The 20,114-nt window shown below is 42.2% G+C and overlaps 1 protein-coding gene across 1 annotated transcript; it reads right to left on the reverse strand.

Annotated features, from left to right (window-relative positions):
• Positions 1-12,480: 12,480 nt before the first annotated feature.
• LRRC3C (leucine rich repeat containing 3C) lies at positions 12,481-19,269 on the reverse strand. The gene is made up of 3 exons (XM_075215347.1): positions 18,766-19,269; positions 15,568-15,646; positions 12,481-13,643 (listed from the first exon to the last, which is right to left on the reverse strand). The coding sequence occupies exon 3, from the start codon at positions 13,558-13,560 to the stop codon at positions 12,784-12,786; it is 777 nt and encodes a 258-aa protein (XP_075071448.1). The 5' UTR covers positions 13,561-13,643; positions 15,568-15,646; positions 18,766-19,269; the 3' UTR covers positions 12,481-12,783.
• Between the last annotated feature and the right edge of the window lie 845 nt (positions 19,270-20,114).

The following is a 20,114-nucleotide window of genomic DNA, read 5'->3' on the forward strand; positions in this document are numbered from 1 at the left end:
AGTCCAACGGCACCAATTGACCTCCCTCCCTTATAGCGGCCATGACGGGGAGAGACAGATGCAGATGTACCCAAGGCATATAATCAGGGGTTTAGATTATGAGGGGTATAGCCCCTTAGCGGATCAGGTAAGCGAGCAGGTTTTTGAATATCACCATGGCTCGGAGAGAACAGAGTGTGGGCCCCCTCGTGCAAGTTATGGTGAGTCAAGTGGTCAGAGGGGCAGGGACGTAGTCACAAGTACGGGTTTCACTCAGTTAGCCGGAAGGGGATGGGAGTTAGGGTCCAGGAGTGGCGAGTCAGAGTTTCGCTAGGCCCCTCGGGGCAGACCAGTCGTCTCCTCCATTTGTGTTACCCGTTGTGGTACCCCGCCAGATGCTACGGTTTTGGGGAATGCCAGTTTGAATGTGACAGAAGCTCACGATGTTCTGTCCTCAGCTTCACAGGGTCACGATGCGGCACGACAAGACCAGAGGGCTTTACACGACGAACCGGGAGCGGCGGTCGGGAGTGCATCGCCAGGCACGGCAGAATCCACAAGAGGACCAACAACAGCAGTGTCGCAGGAACGGTCGGGGGTTGAGCAGACAGCAGGAGCCGGAACGGAGGTCGAGGCTGCAGGGGACAAAGGTGAGATCATTTCCCCTAATACACATAAAGTATGTGATGTTAGCCCACCAAAGTCTACGACTAGCGTAGAGTCCTCGGGTTCGGGTCAGAAGCCCCGCAAACTAATTAAGCTCTTGCAGACACATTTAGTGGGGAAGCGACCTGCTAATCCACGTCTGGCCCTGGGCCCTGATATATCTGCATGAGCTGGGGATTCCGGGAGAGTGGAGAACGAGGCATTACTGTATGGCATTAGGCCAAGTGTCAGGGACAAGATTAAAAAGGGGTTTTACGTGGATATGTTTACCCTTACTGACGAAGGCAAGAAGGGTCTCGAGGCGGCATTAGACAGGAATGGGGAGGGGGAGGAGAGTTACAAAACGTTCCCTAGATGGGTGAAAGGTTTTTGTGTTTTTGCTACCCTGTACACGGATTTTAGACCAGAAGAGCAGGTTGAAGTGTGGAAGTTTCTACATCTCATAACCGACGTGTTTTTAAAAGATGGGCCAGTAATTTGGAGAAATTATGATGAGATGTTCCGTAAAAAGATGACGGGGCGGGAGAAGTTGCCTTTGGGTTTTAAGGACATAGATACGTGGATGGACCTCATGAGGCCAAGCAGTCAGCGGCAAGGGGTGTCTCAAGGGAGGCGGTTTCCTGGGGCAAGGAGGGGACAACAGACCCTCCCCGGCAAAGGAAAGTGTTTCGCTTGCAATTCTGGGACGTGCCAGAGGGAAGCGGCGTGTAGATTCCATCACGCATGTTCCACCTGTGGAGGTTTTCACCCAGCAACAGAATGTTTTAGAACCAGAGTCGGGACCGCGAGAGGTCGTGGAGCTCCGGCAGCGGCTGCTGTGCAAGGCCAAATCTCCAATTAGGCTGGACGTGCTAGATAAGTGGCTGTCACTTTATAGCGACGCCGAGTCAGCAGCCATAATCAGAGAAGGTTTTCATTGTGGTTTCCGTATTCCTATCCTTAAAAAATTAGAGTTACCATGGCCCCGTAACTTGAAATCAGCGTTCACTTTCCCCGAAATTCTGGACGAAAAAATTAGCAAGGAAGTTCGTTTAGGCCGGATGTTAGGCCCTTTCCGGAAAGTACCCATTCCCAATTTGGTGGTGTCCCCGGTGGGTGTGGTGCCCAAAAAAGCAGAGGGGAAGTTTAGACTCATACAACACCTGTCCTACCCATTAGGCGAATCTGTAAATGACGCCATAGACCCGGCAGTTAGTGCTGTCCAGTATCAGTCATTCGAGGATGCCCTTGCTCTCGTACAGGATTGTGGGGAGGGGGCCCTTATGGCCAAGATTGACATAGAGTCAGCTTTCCGCCTGTTGCCGCTCCATCCTGAATCGTTCCAGATTATGGGTTTTAGACACCATGGCGATTTTTACGTCGACCGCTGCCTGCCCATGGGATGTTCGATTTCATGTGCCCTTTTCGAGAAATTCCGCAGCTTTCTCCACTGGTGCATTCAGGCTGGAACCGGACACAGGGGGATTGCTCACTACTTAGATGATTTTCTGATTATCGGTCCAGATAAGTCCAGCATTTGTTTAGATGTTTTGCAATCAACACAGGCCCTTTTTACGGTCATGGGAGTGCCCATTGCCAGCGACAAGACAGAGGGTCCCACCCATTGTTTAGCTTTTCTGGGCATTGTGATTGACTCGGAAGTTGGTTGTTGTAGGCTCCCGGAGGATAAGTTGAGGAAACTGGGTGAGGCGATTAGGCTCACACTTCGCTCCCCCTACATGTCTTTGAAAAAGGTTCAGTCACTTCTGGGGCTTTTTAACTTTGCATGCAGAGTGATTCCAATGGGCAGGGTTTTCTGTCGTAAGTTGCAAAGAGCATTAGCGGGAAAGAGTAAACCCCATGCAGCGGTCCGGCTGTCACAGGAAATTAGAGATGATCTTCGGGTATGGCAGAGATTTCTACAAGATTTTAACGGTAAAAGAATCTGGCCCACCCCTCCGGTAAACAATGCTTCTCTTGAACTATTTACGGATGCTTCAGGATCTCTAGGTTTTGGGGCCTACCTGGGTGGGCAGTGGTGTGCTGAGGCGTGGCCAGAGTCATGGCATAAAAGCGGGTGGGTTAAGAACTTGGTTGTTTTGGAGCTATTCCCGATTATTGTGGCCATGGAACTTTGGGCTGTTACCCTACGGGGCAAGCACGTGTTTTTTTGGTGTGATAACTTAGGGGTAGTTCAGTCAGTTAATAACCAGAGCGAATCATCCCCGCAGGCAATAGCTTTGCTGCGTCACCTAATACTCCGGTGCCTTGAGTTTGAAATAACCTTTAATGCACGTCATGTCCCCGGGGTTAACAATGAGATAGCGGATGCGTTATCCCGTTTTCAGTGGAGGAGATTCTGTGAGCTTGCTCCTCAAGCTAATAGCATAGGCATTCCCTGTACCCCTTGTGTTTGGCAGATCATCACGCCGACATAAGAGGGCTAGCGGAACGCGGTCTAGCACAATCGACTTTATGGGTGTATCGAGCAGCGTGGCGGCAGTGGGTCCAGTTCAGCACCAACAAGGACCAGTCGGAGGCGGGTTAGCGAGATGCGGTAATGGAGTACATGTGGGTGAAATTTTGTGAGGGAGCGTCTAAGGCTAGTATGTCATCTACACTAGCGGGCATTTCGTTTATGTCTCGGCTGAATGGTGTGGTTGATATAACGAAAGGTTTTTTAATATCCAAGGCGCTAAAAGGTTGGGCTAAAGAGAGACCGACTTCATCTGACACGCGACACCCGATTACCACACAGATTTTAACACAACTGATGCGGATTTTGGTTGAGGTAACTTGGGATGAGTACGAGGCCGCTCTTTTTCGTACCGCTTTTAGCCTAGCATTTTTTGGGGCGTTCAGGGTGTCGGAACTAGTAGGGCAAGCAGCAGGTCACGGCCCGACAGGTTTGCTTACGGAAAACGTTGTCATATGAGAGGATCATTTGAGTTGTAAGATAGCCAGTTCTAAAACTGATCAGAGAGGTAAGGGTTGCTGGTTGCAATTGCAGGCCCAAAAAGAGAAAAGTTTATGTCCAGTTGGTTTAAGCACACAATTTAGTTTAATCAGGCCTTCCAACGTAACTTTCTTGATACACAGGGATAAGGCGCATCTAACAAGATAGCAATTCAATGCGGTTTTGAAAAAAGCAATGAAGCTGCTAGGCTATGACCCTTCCCTTTTCAGCTCACACTCCTTTAGGATTGGTGCAGCCACCTCCGCGGCCTTGGCGGGGGCTTCGGTGGAATCTATTAAGGCACTGGGGAGGTGGAAATCTGAAGCCTATCAGATTTTTTCTTATAACTTATAGTTATTGTTTATTTGTTAAAAAAAAAGAGCAATGTATGCTGGTCACCATCATTAGTACCTGGAGATGTGACCTACTCTAACTGGGCCGCATATCCTCTACTTTACATGACTTACATTCATGCATTCCTTCCATCCGCTTCTCCAGACATAGAAGCCACAGGTGCAATTTAACACATTTCCCTGCACAGTGCGGTAAAACACATTTTTGCAGGCCATAGTTACGCTTATGCCCGACTCTCAGTCCCTAAAGCTACAATTGATATGAGAGAGTGTACATGATACCAAAATATCCTAAAAACATTTTTCTTATGATGTTTTCTTCTGATGCTTATTTGCCTCTGGCCAATGGTTTTGGGTATTACGATAGTGATAATGCATAATGTTCCCGAGCTCCATCAGACAATCATTCCTCTTTCTGAATATATAACGCAGACTCCCCATCTCTAATTAATGTTCCAAAGTGCTGCCCGAGACACAAGCAAAATTACAGCCCCTACTCGTTTACTAGCAATAAAAGGGTCCATCAGGTCAGCACAATATAATATACAGAGAGTCAATCCCTTCAGCACTGCATCTATTAGTTCTCTTCACTCCAATAGTCATTTATCTGTCAGAAGTACTCTGCTAATGCAGGATATGTGTAACCTACTCACTCCCATTGGTGAAGAGGTTAATGGACATGAGATAGTGCCAAAATGAAGGCGGATTTTAAAGTGCAGACAATTAATGTTGGGTCTGAGTGTAATTGACTCTTTGCCATCTAGCAGTTGCATTATTTTGCAAAAGTTACTCAAGTTGTAGTATTTTGTTATGTATTTATAAAATTGACTTAATGTAAAAGCTCTGAAAACCAAAAATATGACAAAATACATTATTCCTACGCCTGTATAGAGTTGAGAGTTCAACCATCTAAAATGCTTGTATCGTCTATATGAAGTGTCATCCTAACAAGTAACTAGGAATGAGTGACTTGAATTATTAACAGTTTATTAACATTTATATAGCACCTATATATTACACAGTGCTTTACAAAGATTATTTAATCATTCACATCAGTGCCTGCCCTAGAGGAGCTTAGAATCTATATTCCCTACTGTACGGACACACACACTACTGTTAATTTTGTCTGATGCCAATTAAACTACCAGCATGTCATTGGAGTGTGGGAGGAAAGCAGAGCACCCAGAGGAAACCCATGCAAACACGGGGAGAACATACAAACTCCACACAGATAGGGCTCAGTTGTCAGTAGCTCCATGTGAATTGTTAGATCATGTATTTAGATGACAGGTACATGTTAAGGATGATTCTTTTAGCTGCATATATAACACAGCATAGACGGCATGTAGAAAAGTGATGACCAGTCCATGACTGCTACATGATGTATATCCTTGTACCCCCTGCAAAGGGGAGTGTACATTCTAAGGCTGCTAGTACAAGCTCCCAGTGCTGGTTTTTGTGGATGTCCTGTTCAAGAACATGGTTAATTCCCTTCCATTTTTGGAACCTGAGTAGTAAAGCTGTCACACAGTGCTAGGAGGAGAAACCTTAGTGTACCCAGCAGCAGAGACATCTAATGACATCTCTGCTCTGACCAACAGCATCTAATTGACACCCCAGAATGATGTGCGTATTGCCAGGTATTCAGGAGCAATATATTTAAACTTGCTCAGAAGGGAACAGATCATAGATCAATTCCTCTCTGATGAAATAGTCTCGGAGGTCAGTGGTGGCACAGAAGTACTCAGAGGGTATGTATGACCATTTTCCCTCTTTACTAAATGCAGTACAGTGACATTATGGGTTAATATAGAATGACCATGATTAATGGGGGTTAATCAATGTAATGGCAATAGCCACAGGGATGGTTGTCCCGCAATGCATATGGCAGAGTCCCGCATTTGCAATGGCCGGCCCTCCTCTACCAGATTTATGTTTCTGTTTGTCCTCCGGGGTTTGGGATATTATCAGGTGCTTATGCACAGGACCCAATAGGTGTCAGGAGGAACAAGAACATGAGTGCTTGTGTGGTGGTAGCATTCTTAAATGCTATACAGTAAAGTATACTAGAGCAATGATAATGGATGCTGCTCACGGTGGCTTAGTGGTTAGCACTTCTGCCTCACAGTGCTGGGGTCATGAGTTCAATTCTTGACCATGGCCATATCTGTCTGGAGTTTGTATGTTCTCCCTGTGTTTGCGTGGGTTTCCTCCGGGTGCTCCGGTTTCCTCCCACACTCCAAAAACATAGTAGGTTAATTGGCTGCTATCAAAATTAACCCTAGTCTCTCCCTCTCTGTCTGTGTGTATGTTAGGGAATTTAGACTGTAAGCTCCAATGGGGCAGGGACTGATGTGAATGAGTTCTCTGTACAGCGCTGCGGAATTAGTGGTGCTATATAAATAAATGGTGATGATGATGATGATGATGATGATGCTCACGCTTTGTGTTGCTTCTTCCTCCTGGCTGCTGTATCCTCTGCCTGACTTTGCGCAGGTCACACGGCCTTGCAGCAGGGCAGTGTAATGATTTGCAACAGAAGGAGGACAGAACCTCTTAGCAGGAATTAGTATAAATGGACAGGATGGGTAGGTTGGGAGTTTATCCAGGGAACACTTAGTAATATCAATTACTAACAGCCATAATAAAATCATACTTGCCTACTTTTTGGACCTCCCCTGTGGGACCAGTGAGCGGATGTGATGATGCGTTTTGCTGAACTATACCTCTGCAACGCACTGCACAATAACGAAATTCATGTTAACGTTGAGCAGAGCCAAGATGAAACAATTTGCATCGAATCCACCCTGCCCACTTCAGAAGAAAGGGAGGCAGGCTCTGGGAGCGTGGACTATTATGCCAGGAGTCCGAGGGGACATTCTGGAAGAGTAGGAAAGTACGAATACAACTAATGGAAACAAATGACAGGATTAAACCAGAGTGTAGTGAAACTAGCCAGGGTCAAGAATCGGTGTGGGAAGAAATATAACTGAAGGTCAAATCAAATGTATCGTACCAGGCCAGGGTCAATACTAGGAGATACATTTATTATGCCTTTTAAAATGGAAAAGTGGAGGTGTTGCCCCTAGCAACCAGACTCAGGCTATCAATTTATAGAATGTACTAAATAAATTATAGCTAGAATCTGATTGTTTGTAATGGATAACACCTCTACTTTTCTTTTTTTTTAGAAGGTTTGATAAATCTATCCCTAGGAGTCAAAAATAGACACAGATAGGCCACAGACAAGGCATTAGCAGGAAAGACACAAGGATGGGGAAGGGCCTGTCACCCAAGTCACTACTGGAGAATTAGGATCCCAGTCACAACATGCTCTTGCTGCGGTAGCTGCCATTCCTGGTCTTCCCTCAGGTACTTGGAGTAACAGTTAACAGTTAACAGGGCATTTAACACCTTTCAGGATTGCTAATAAAATGAATCCTATTGGGAGGTGGGTTTCCCGAGTGTGTGACATAGATATATCCGGCTGCACAGCAACAGTGACCTCACAGTGCAGATGTCTGGAACACAACATTGCAGTTAAGATTTAGTTACCTGGAGGTTTTGTGCGCTGTGGAGATACGCCACCTTATCTCTCAGCCCAATGTTGTCCACATATATTATTCATACCCACCGGAATCTTGTTAGCTTCCTGCTGTGAACCAACTGTGCCAAGGTTGTTAACGCTCTGCTGACCATGTGGTAAAGCAACTATTGTAGACAAGAGTATAATGATAAATATCTTTAGGTAATGCCAGTCCCAGTTCTTCTGGTAGCTAACTGTGCGACAGATAGATATTAGATAGAAAGGTAGATATGACATAGACAGACATTACTAGTGTGTTCCAGACTTCCAGCCTGGTTGGCTTTGTTTACACTGTCCATGCTGTTGCAGCAACAAATTAATATCATTGCCTCCTAAATCTCTACTGTGTTTTGCATGAATTTATATTAGCAATTCTTAGTGTTGTACAGGTTTATAAAGACATGGCCTCATTTCCTAAAACCTGCTCATACATGATTATCAAGGTTAACGTGATGATATATATATAAATATATATATATATATATATATATATATATATATATATATATATATATATATAAATGTATATATATATACATATATTTACACACACACAGATACATACATATACATACATATATACATATATGTATATATCATCACTAGCTTCATGTGTGTGATTTGTACTGTGTGCAATCAGAACTCCTTCATGGATTCAGCACTGACCACAGTATCTACTGTGGCAACCAATCATCATCATTAGTTATCTATATAGCACCACTAATTCCGCAATGGATAAGGAAGTAAACATGGCGGTGTAGATGCATACAGAACCATACTGACACACAGTTTTCAGTGCAGACAATTGAAGCATGGGATAGAGGAGTGGTACAGACCCAATGCACAAGTTACACATAGAAGGCCATTTAATGGACATATTGATATCTATCTTATTTGACCTAATTGGTAATACCACCTGGGATATGTCACTTAATGCCTGTTGGGATGTAGGTTAACACAAAGACAATGCAAACACCTCCTAAAATGACACCCTCCATTTACATCCCATAGCAATTTTGTTCTTTAATACCGGACTACCAAACCTCAATTGTTTAATTATTAGATATTGTACCAAATGTATTTTAACCTTATTTGGAGAATGTTACGTGTTACTCTTATGGAAAACACCCATTTTTGGGGGAACTTCTAGAAAACGGGTGCACTAACAACAGCTAAAAAAAAAGAAAAGGTAATGTAACCTATTGGATCCAGATTCCAGGGGCTAGATTTACTAAACTGCGGGTTTGAAAAAGTGGAGATGTTGCCTATAGAAACCAATCAGATTCTAGTTATCATTTATTTAGTACATTCTACAAAATAACAGCTAGAATCTGATTGGTTGCTATAGGCAACATCTCCACTTTTTCAAACCTGCAGTTTAGTAAATATACCCTCAAGTGTAATTTTTCTAGTACAGTTTAGAAAATGAAAGTATATATCTGATTGGTTGGTATGGGTTTCCGCAATAATTATCCGTGCAGCAGTTTTCACAATTGTCACCTACTGTATTTTGTTAGTTAAGATAAAACTCACTTTTTTATTCCACTAGTTTCTTTTGAGTGTCCAGCTACATATGAAAAACTTTATTACATAATAGCACATATATATATAGTACAACATATTTGAGGTACATATTTAAATAAATACAAAGACATCATTTATTTATTTTTAAATAAAAAACCTATATTTATTCATAGCTAGTAATTAAGGCAAGAATCTTTCTGCATCATCTCTCTTCACACATCTTCTACAGAGAAAGCACAGCCTCACCTCAGTTCAAGGGAGGAGTAGGGTAACAAGTACCACATTAGCATAAATAAAATATTAAACATATATCCTGAAAAGGGAGAACCCAGAATGTGCTGGATTTCAACATAATGTCTAGTGATCTCTCTTTACTGTAGAATATTCGAACAGGATGATACTATGCAGGATTTCTATACTTCTTTATAAACTGTACAATGACCTCCTAACTGCAGATTACCAGGACAGGATCAGACAGTGCTGAGTTTCTGTATATACAGTGTTCTCCTGACTGCAGATTACCAGGACAGGATCCGACAGTGCTGGGTTTCTGTATAATATACAGTAATCTCCTGACTGCAGATTACCAGGACACGATCCGACAGTGCTGGGTTTCTGTATATACAGTGATCTCCTGACTGCAGATTACCAGGAAAGGATCAGACAGTGCTGGGTTTCTGTATAATATACAGTGATCTCCTGACTGCAGATTATCAGGACAGGATCAGACAGTGCTGGGTTTCTGTTTAATATACAGTGATCCACTGACTGCAGATTACCAGGTAAGGGTCAGACAGTGCTGGGTTTCTGTATAATGTACAGTGATCTCCTGACTGCAGATTATCAGGACAGGGACAGAATGTGCTGAGTTTACATATAATCCACAGTGATCTCCTGATATAATGCCAAGGTTTTTTCAGTGCTTTGTATCTACTGCAGTGATTATCTGACTTCAGATTCCTAGGACTGGTACAACCAGCCATTAATGTATCCCTAGTACAGGATGCTTTGGAAATTACAGTGTCACAGTTTTTGGTCAAAATTTACCTGATCATAAATCTGCTTAAAAAAATCTGCCAGTGTTGTCCAAAATTCAGTACACGTCTGATTACAAAAGTTATGGGTAGGGTAAATTTCCTCTAACCCAGAAATGTCTTTTATCATTCATGTTTATAGGCTTAGGTTTGTATCACCATCCACAATATGCAGTTCATATTCTCAAATGTATATATTATGTAAATGCTATGTAAATCTATTGGTTATGGTTATGGAGTATAAAATTTGTTAGAGCAGAAAAAAAAAACATTAAAAAGAAAAAACAGTGTTGACCCCTGGTGTTTGCTGAGTGTATTACATATGTCAGGAAGCTAGCAAATGTCAGGGGGTTATTATTACAACAGTAAAAATAGGAGCTCTTCAGTGCATGCTCTGTTTTTGTGTCGTTGTGGGGTCTTAACCTACTTGTGCGCATGACAAAAGTTTCTTTGCATGTATGTGAAGATGGCAACTTTAAAGGCACACACATCATTTGTCAGGATAATCTCATGATAATGGGAAGATTAAGGCAGGCCTTAGATGATATTATATATAATATATATAATCTCACTAGCATTCTGCCAATTCAGTGGTGTGATACAGATAGCGTCTTGTGGTGGCCATATCAGGCAGGGCACAGCCAATCCAGCTCCCCATGCGTCATTGTATTAATAGCTCACTTATAATAGTAAACTATTGCTAGTTGGCAATTCAGGTAGCATTAGATCGCTATTACAAGTGAATATAAAAGTTGTTTTGTTTTTTACTAAAAAGTAAAAAAATCTTTTATTTAAAAAAAAAAAAAAGGTCCCCATATGACCCCCACGTTCTTTGGCAGCCTTGCAAAATGATGACAGCCATTCTCAGTGCCCCTTACATTTTGCTTGAGTGTCACATAAAATCCCAAACCTTCAAAAAAAACACCTTTACCCCAATTTTGTCCTGTCCCACTTACTGCTATCCTAAGAATTTGTGCAAATCTGTGTGCTGTTGGAAATTACATTTAAAGGAAAAAGAGCTATTAAATCTAAAATGTGTACCTTTGTTTATGGCTCTTATAACTCCACCAGACCACGTACACATATTTGGTATCCTTATACTTAGGTAATTAGCAGGTTAAGTTTTGAAAACGAAAATATATTCTCAGTGATCCAACTCATCTCCAAAATATAAAGATCGGTTTATCATGAAGAGGCAAAAACCGCTTGGTCGCTAACATATTAGAAGTGAGCGGTGGGCCATAGTAACAGTATTATTACCTTGTATAAGTGCATGTGTTGCACTCAGGTGGGGTTTGCAAAGGGGCTGAATCTTATCTCAGATTGTTCACCAGATTGGGCACATATATGCATATTTTAGGTGTGAACCTTTGTGCGTACATGGCACCTAATCAGAACCTAGAGAGCACAAGTGACACATTGCACATTGTACAGAATCATCATTATTTAGATTTGATTTTTTTATGATGTAGTTCTTATATCTCAGTGTGTTAAGATGTCATGTTGCATGTGATCATGGCCTTTATCAGTACATCAGTACATCAGTCAGCAGCTGCGTTTCGCCAGCACTGTCTTATACAGCAGCCGCGGCGCTGTCTAAGAAGCGTCTGCGGCGGTGCTGTATACAATACAGCACCGCCGCGGACGCTTCTTTGACAGCGCCGCAGCTGCTGTATAGGACAGTGGCCACTTAGTTAGCGCAGGGGGGGGGGGTTCTAGAGACTCAGAAACCCCCCCTGCGTGCGCCACTGTCAGTGCATACGAACAGTCAGAACGATCAGGAAAGTGCCTTTCGTTGCACTCTAGGGACATTTGAAAGACTATATACTATCATATGACCTATGATCAATGGGGAGGAGTAAGGTGATATTGGAGACAATACAATGCTTATTACATAGTACAATGCGGGGTAAAATTAAAATTAGGAGTATTAGTCTTATAATTCTTAACATTATCCAACTAATGATTTAGTTGTGCATACTACGATGTGCCAATGTAATGGTGGCTACCATAATCTAGACATAAGTAAGGAGCAAATGCATACCATGCACATAACAAAGACAAGGGCACTAATAAAGCCCACTCCAGCTCTCCCAAAAGATTGATACCAGCCAATATTCCATTTTGAGTAACAGATAATTCCCTATATAATAGATGCTCAATAACTGAAGCTTCATATATACATGAAACTGGAGCTATAAACCAACGGCAAGCTGTATATGCAATTCCTCTATGTCTTGTTGGGGATCAATGATTCATAATGGTATCGTTATTCAAAGGCATTAATTTAACTAAAATATTTCTACCCTGTTTGATGAAGACCAAAAAAAGACATGGGCAAGTCAACTTAAATATAAGTGAGACCAAAAATGAGTATTTTGTTTCCTTTAACCGTAAGCACTCTAGAGCTATCTATTATTGTATTTACATTTCTCTTGCACATTGTACATAACAAAAAAAAAAATTAATTAGGCCTAATCAACATAACTGGCAACAATCAATGAGTTTTGTAAAATTATCTGAAAATGTAAGGACACCAAAATGTGTTTCTTCCGTCGGAAATTAGTTCATACTAGCTAGATCTGTGATGACAGCAATAAAGGACCTTCCGTCTTAAGTGTGAATAAATAACATAAAATAACATTTCCACTTTTTAGAGACTTGTCTACAAATATAAGTCCTCTTTCATTCAGTCCCCTCACTAGGTCAAACCACGGTGCTGAGTGTAGAGGGCTCCTCAGTGTGCTTGCTTGGCAGGGATTTGAGATACTCAAGGTGGCGTCGAGCATCCTCCTGGTTTTGACGTACGTAATATACCAAGTAGGAAATCACCATAGCAAACCATCCAAACATTGTGACGAGCATGGCCACGTCGGTGGTTCTCTTGTAAGCATTGCATAGGTCTATATCTTTTACTACCTGCATGAAGGGCTTTCCAGCGTGCTCCTCCAGCACAGAGCTACCACACACTATCCCACTGGATGAACTTGGGTCCAACTCCACCATCCGAATAAGTTCTTGAAGATTACAGTCACACATCCAAGGGTTGCCAGAGAGGTTTGTTCTGGCCTTCAAGTTAGCAAAGACTTCCTTGTTGACAGACACTAACTTGTTTGAAGACAGGTCTAGTGAATGTAAGTGGTCACTCAAGCCCTTGAGAGCGGTACCATCTAGACTACCCAAGGAATTGTGTGAAAGGTCTAGCTCCATGAGAACAGGGAGGTTGCGGAAAGCATCAGAAGGGAGGTAGGTGATTTGGTTAAAGTCTAAGTATAGACGATTAGTGTCATTGGGAATGTCTCTGGGTACTTCTGTGAGCTGGGCATTGCTGCACCGCAGAGTCTTGTAGCCATCCTCCTGAGAGGAATGACAGCCTTTTGGAAAAGTGGTTGCAGACTGGAAGCACAGGGACATGAGGACCAAGCAGTTTAAAAGCAGCCATGTTGCCAATGAGCGCCGGAGGTACCAGTCCAAGAAAGGCATGGCCGGCCAGCAGCATACTCAGGAGAGAGGGGTTGTAATGATGAGGCTCTGGACTTGGGAAATAATGTACATTTACATTTTATCTGGAACAAAAAAAACAAGTGTGTGATACTATGACTGTATTGTAAAAGTACTCAAACTAATCAGTTCTATTACACAGCATGACACATACCTCTCATCTCCTCATAATACACAGACATCAGAACTTTTACCACTCCCCACCTCATAATATACGGACCTAACACTCATACCTGTTACCTCCTGCTAATACACAGGCATCAAGACACCCCCCTTTACTCTCCTCCTAATAAGGTAACATTAGGATACATACACCTCACCTCCTCCTAATACACACACTTCAGGACATGTACCTCTCCCTTCCTCCTAATACACAGACATCAGAACATGTACCTCTCTCTTCCTCCTAATACACAGACATCAGAACATGTACCTCTCCCTTCCTCCTAATACACAGACATTAGAACATATACCTCTCCCTTCCTCCTAATACACAGACATCAGGACATGTACCTCTCGTATCATCCTAATACACATACATCAGGATATGTACCTTTTTCCTCCTCCTAATACACTGACATCAAATCATTTCATTCTCACCTCCTACTAATACATAGAAGTAACATGTCTATCCCACTGTCCATGCAGAAACAGAGCCAGGACAAGTTTCTATACCCAGGCGGTTGCCTAGGGTGTTAATGGTTAGGGGACTCCAAAAAAAAGCAGCTGCCAGCTTTTTACCTGTGAAGCTGCTAAAATTTCGTGGCTGGTACTTCTTGGGGCCCATTCCATAGCAAACATGGGGGGCGGGACCACACCAGTCTGGTAACTCCTCCCATCACACAGGCAAGCCAGGGACCCCAGTCAGGACTGGGCCTCGTTACTTTGTACCTGCTGCCCCCTCCTCTTGGTGCCCCAGAAGTTGCTAGCTGCTTCTTTCCATGTCTGCTATGGGCTGGGAGGGTTGTGCTTGACTATGATGTGAAGGCCACGCTCCACACCCTACTCTGAGGTGCAGAGGATGCCGCACCCATCTCCGGCCTGCTGAAGTAAAGAGTAGTGGTGGTCCCCAATGCCCGGTGGTGGGTGCCATTTCCAAGGAGGGAAGGGGCATCACATAGTGCACCCTCAGATCTAGCAATATAAGGGTATTTTTAACACCAAGGACAAAATGCCAACATGAGGAAGATTTTATATTACATAACTACAAAAATGGTGTTGAATCATCTTTCAAACATAATTAAAGTTTTTCTGATGAAGGAAACAGACTGTACTTCATGGGTAACTAGGTGAGATCAAGAGAGGCACTATGGGAGATTTATAAGCTGCAAAAGTATAAAACCACAGTGCAAATGCTATTTATTAATGATATCCTCCTACGTTTGTGCTTCTCCCTGCAAAGGGAATTACATTCTCTACCACCTCTTAGGTCCTGGACATTGTGCCTTGTCCCTGTGCTAAACATGGCACACTCTTTGCACCATCCAGTTGCACTTCTGCGGGAAGGTGTATTTGTAAGCACACTTCCACCAATGTCATGTATAAAGACATTCCTAATGCCCCCTCATAATTAATTTAAGTCTTAAATTAAGTTGAAAAGAGCAGTATTTTAATAGAAAACTCTAAAAGTTCCTTCACACATTTCCAATAAAAAATGGGTAAAATGCACGATAACTAACGTATGCTAAAGACATGTTTTAACAATTTTGAAGCATTGTGTTTTTACCAACACAAAACTATTATACTGGTAGCACGTGTTAACAAATGAGAATAGGTCATGCTACGTTACATCTTTAGAGATCTAGAATGGCAAATATAGGACCATAAGAAACCATCATATTTATTTCCCTCAACAGCTTCCTACGTCAGCACACAGTTCACTTTTGTACACAAGCAACAAATACAGGTATGTCAATATCTATTTCTCAGCACAAGAGACATTTATGTCACAGAGATTTAGCACTTAGCAGGACACATATTAGCACTAACCTGTGCTCTTGTCACCTGGATAACAATATCTCCAAGTAGTGATAATCCAGAAGGCTAAAAGAGTTTACTCCCAAGACACCTAGAATTAAACACATATCCACAGAGAAATCTTAATGTCACCTCTGAGCACACATCTAATTTATTGCTCCTATATCTCTGAAACAGAAAACCAGGATACTGTGTGACATGATGTTTGTGTAGTCTATAAAATCTACAGCTTGTCTTCTGGTGTCAAATGGATTATCATAGAAGCAATATGTAGTTGGCAGAAGGAGCAGTTATGAAAAGAGGTGTGCAGCATAGTGCCACAATGAGTAGCATTGGAGTAATGGAGCGCAGAAAGGAGAGGGGCATTTAGAGACACCATGAAGAGCTGAAAAGGTTCATAGAATGGTTTTAGAGTTGTTGAGCAAGAGTCATATGGATGTATTAAGTGAGAATCTGTGAGAATAAATTGATTATAAAAAGGTTTAATTTCAATCAGAAAATTATTGGATATACAAAGCCACACATAGATATAGTATGAGTTACATAATGTGATAGACACCAGTGATGAAAAGGTACGTGTTATAAAGACCAGTTAGTGGAAGGAGGTATAAGGAGAAGCCAATGCAAAGAGTTGCAAGGAGCAGTCAGTGGTAGGAGTTGTAAGGAGCAGTCAGTGGTAGGAGTTGTAAGGAGCAGTCAGTGGATGGAGGTGTAAGGAGCAGTCAGTGGATGGAGGTGTAAGGAGCAGTCAGTGGATGGAGGTGTAAGGAGCAGTCAATGGTAGGAGCTGTAAGGAGCAGTCAGTGGATGGAGGTGTAAGGAGCAGTCAGTGGATGGAGGTGTAAGGAGCAGTCAGTGGATGGAGTTGTAAGGAGCAGTCAGTGGTAGGAGTTGTAAGGAGCAGTCAGTGGATGGAGGTGTAAGGAGTAGTCAGTGGATGGAGGTGTAAGGAGCAGTCAGTGGATGGAGGTGTAAGGAGCAGTCAGTGGATGGAGTTGTAAGGAGCAGTCAGTGGTAGGAGTTGTAAGGAGCAGTCAGTGGATGGAGGTGTAAGGAGCAGTCAGTGGATGGAGTTGTAAGGAGCAGTCAGTGGTAGGAGTTGTAAGGAGCAGTCAGTGGATGGAGGTGTAAGGAGCAGTCAGTGGATGGAGTTGTAAGGAGCAGTCAGTGGTAGGAGTTGTAAGGAGCACTCAGTTGTAGGAGTTGTAAGGAGCAGTCAGTGGATGGAGGTGTAAGGGGCAGTCAGTGGTAGGAGTTATAAGGGGTAGTCAGTGGATGGAGTTGTAAGGAGCAGTCAGTGGTAGGAGTTGTAAAGAGCAGTCAGTGGATGGAGGTGTATGGAGCAGTCAGTGGATGGAGGTGTAAGGATCAGTCAGTGGTAAGAGTTGTAAGGAGCACTTTTTGGAGGAGATATATGGAGCAGTTAGGGGAAGAGTTATAAAAAGTAGTTAGGGAGGCATAGTGGAAGTTAAAAAGAGCATCCATTGGAGTGATTGTAAGAAGCTGTTTTGAAAGGAACTGAACATTTAGGGGAGGTGTTTTAATTAGCAGTTTGGTTAGGAATCAAATCATTATCAGACATGCCGGTAAATAAGGTTGAAGAATGACTACTATCAACCTATGTTAAATTTCTAATTGCCTTAATAGCCATAGTACTGCCAAAAGTGATCTGGCTATTTGGCCTACTGAGTCTAACGGCTGGACCTCATCTGTTGGAAACCTGGACTCTTATGTATCACCTCCAACAAAGTGATTGGAGAACATGACCTTATCCCTTTTAGCAGAAGTTACTTCTTCAGAGACAGGTGGTGACAGCAATATTGTGGAGTAGAGTACAGGCTTAGAATGGAATCTAAAATTGGTTTCTTCTTTCAGACTAGCAACTAGGTCTGTTTATACTATTTTAATATGATTGACCTGATAAAGAATGGCAGTTCAGCCACATTAAGGGCATAACATGCAATGTACATGGCATATAACCTCTTAGTTAAAAGGGCACATTCAGTATAGCCATAGTATACACAGTATTTCTTAACACAATTCAAACAATTTTCTTGACATGATCTGATAAGCAAAGTTTGTAGTTTTCTGTTCCTCCCATATTTCACAATAGACCATCTGTTCACTCCACGTGTGGTTAGCCATTCACTAGTAATTAGCTTACAAGCTATTCTATCCATTCAGCCAATATCACTTGTGGTCAGGCTACTTGCTGAGAAGTCAATTCTCTTTTGAAAACTAATTACACCAAATATCGCTCACTAAAAGTTCTGTGTTACAACCCATACAATAAATACATTTGACCTGAAAATAAAGACACATTTTATTTCTTAATATGCTGCGGTATTAATCATTGATCATGATATATCATCTGTCAACCTGGCTGTCTGCATATATGGCCATATTGATCACTGACCATGTTAGTGGAGGCAAAGTATTGAGCAGTTTGGGGAAGATTTGTAAGTATCAATTAGTAGTGGTGTTGTATTGGGCTGTTTAGGAAGGAATACCAGTTATAAGGGTTAAATAGTAGTTTTGTATGATCAGTCATTTTCTTCATACACCAGGGAATGGTCTTACTGTTATGGTCCATAGTTGTGATTTGTAATAGTCAGGAGCCACTGGCAGGTTGATGGATTCATGAATGTATAATTGGATATTTAGTGGTTCGATGGCTGCTTGCTGTTTTCTTGACAAGGCTGTAGGATTAACTCTTGCTATCCTTCATGATAACGGTCCAGTGCTGCACATCACATAGTAGAGGAGCAGGCTGAATTAAATGTACACAAAAGAAACCCTCCTTTATTTTGATCGTGTTTCTTTTATTAAGGCTGGAAAAGCTGACTGTATATTCACAGGCTGAAGGGCACACCCTGACTGTACATCAAGACTTGGGGGAAAAGAGTTTGTGTCAGGACAGAGGAATTACGATCACATTCAGTTATAATACTGGGAGTCGATTTAACCTCCCAAAGACAAGTCACGACTCGTATTGGAACAATCCTTATGGGAGTTCCCTCTTCTTGGAGCACTTATTGGGAAAGTCCATCAAGTGTTCCGCAGATGAAAGGAAACCTCATTTTTGGGAATAAGTACATGATGCTGAGAACTGTCCAAATCAACATTTCATATCCTAATGTTTAGAACATACTAAGAGGACACTCTTTTATAGAAACAACAATAAGAGCAAGCTAGGAAAATAAACATTACCTGCATCTTCTCTTGTGATTTTGATTCTGCTTTGAAATATAAGGACAGACCCATGTGGCTGAATTAAGCTGAGGATCCACAAAACAGGTCACCCAGAGACGAGATTCATTCATAAGCAACAGGCGTCTGATATCGTACAAGCCTTCAACAGACAGAAAGTTGGTGTGATGATAATGGAGCATTCGTCAGGCTTAGTCATGGAGATGGTATGAGAACAGAAGCTTGCCTGTTTCTCCCAGGTCCTGCTGGGATTATTAGAGTGGTGTGGGGAAGTCACAGATCTCTCAGCTGTGGACCATCCTCACCTCTTCCTAACAAGCTGTGTGTGTGTTTTCCTGCATGAGAATGAGGTCTCTCAGCTGGGGATTGGAAACTCCGCCTGATGTGAGAGAAGGAAGGAGGGAGGGAGAGAGGTGGATAAGGAGAGAAGACAGGAGACACTGGATAGGAGTATGGGGGAAGGAGAACAGAAAGGTGGAGAGAGAGAAAAAAAAGATGTTATAGGAAAGAGGTGAATGGAAAGATGTAGAAGAAGATATCATAGAACATGCAAGAAAAGAGCTAATTTAAATAATGAACCTTTAGGTGCTAGTGTCTATACAGTATATAATTTACAAATATAATTCCCCTGATCTGTAATTCAGTGTGGGATGCCTTCAGCAGCCAGGGACTATATGGTACATAACTGACTTAACACTCCAGGTATAGCTTACCTACATCACCCATTGTGCTCAGTCAGTGTAAGGTTGGCTGCCTTTTCAAATTTTAATAGCAGACCAAGCAGCATGGAAGATGTAGTTCAGCAAATAGCTGGAGTGCTAAAGATTATCCTTTGCAGATTTTAATCACATTAAACTGAAGTCTGATAAATAAGCCATAACCTTTGCTAATATTTCATTAACAGTATGTGTTTTAATGCTGGCAATTTTTCCCACACAATTTTCCCAAATTTTTTTACACTTCCTTAAGAGTTAAGAACCATCTGTCTCAGCCACTTTGCTCCATAACTGGGAAATGCTGAAGGAAATGCTAGATCCATGCCCCATTCTCATACCGAGCTGTATTCTCTCTGCACAAATGCAAATTCATTGGAAAAATATACTATGCTAACAAAAGTGACTCAGCTGTTGGCCAGTGCGAGAGAACAAATCATTGGGCTTTTGTTTGTATTTTAGTGCAGTGTGTGTTTAACTGTGGTTTAGTGCAGTGTATGTATTTATTACAGTACAGTAGTACAGTATGTGTTGTGTCTATGTTTAAGTTCACTGCATTTATCTAGTGCGGTGTATGTTGTGTCTGTACTTTAGTGCAGTGTTTTTAGTGCAGTTTCTCTGTGTTATAGTTCAGTG

This window comes from Mixophyes fleayi, chromosome 6 (assembly GCF_038048845.1).
Source record: "Mixophyes fleayi isolate aMixFle1 chromosome 6, aMixFle1.hap1, whole genome shotgun sequence".
Taxonomy (NCBI): Eukaryota; Metazoa; Chordata; class Amphibia; order Anura; family Limnodynastidae; genus Mixophyes; species Mixophyes fleayi.

Excerpts from the sequence above, each read along its gene's own strand:
- LRRC3C (XM_075215347.1), bottom strand. The coding sequence starts at position 13,560 with ATGCCTTTCTTGGACTGGTACCTCCGGCGCTCATTGGCAACATGGCTG.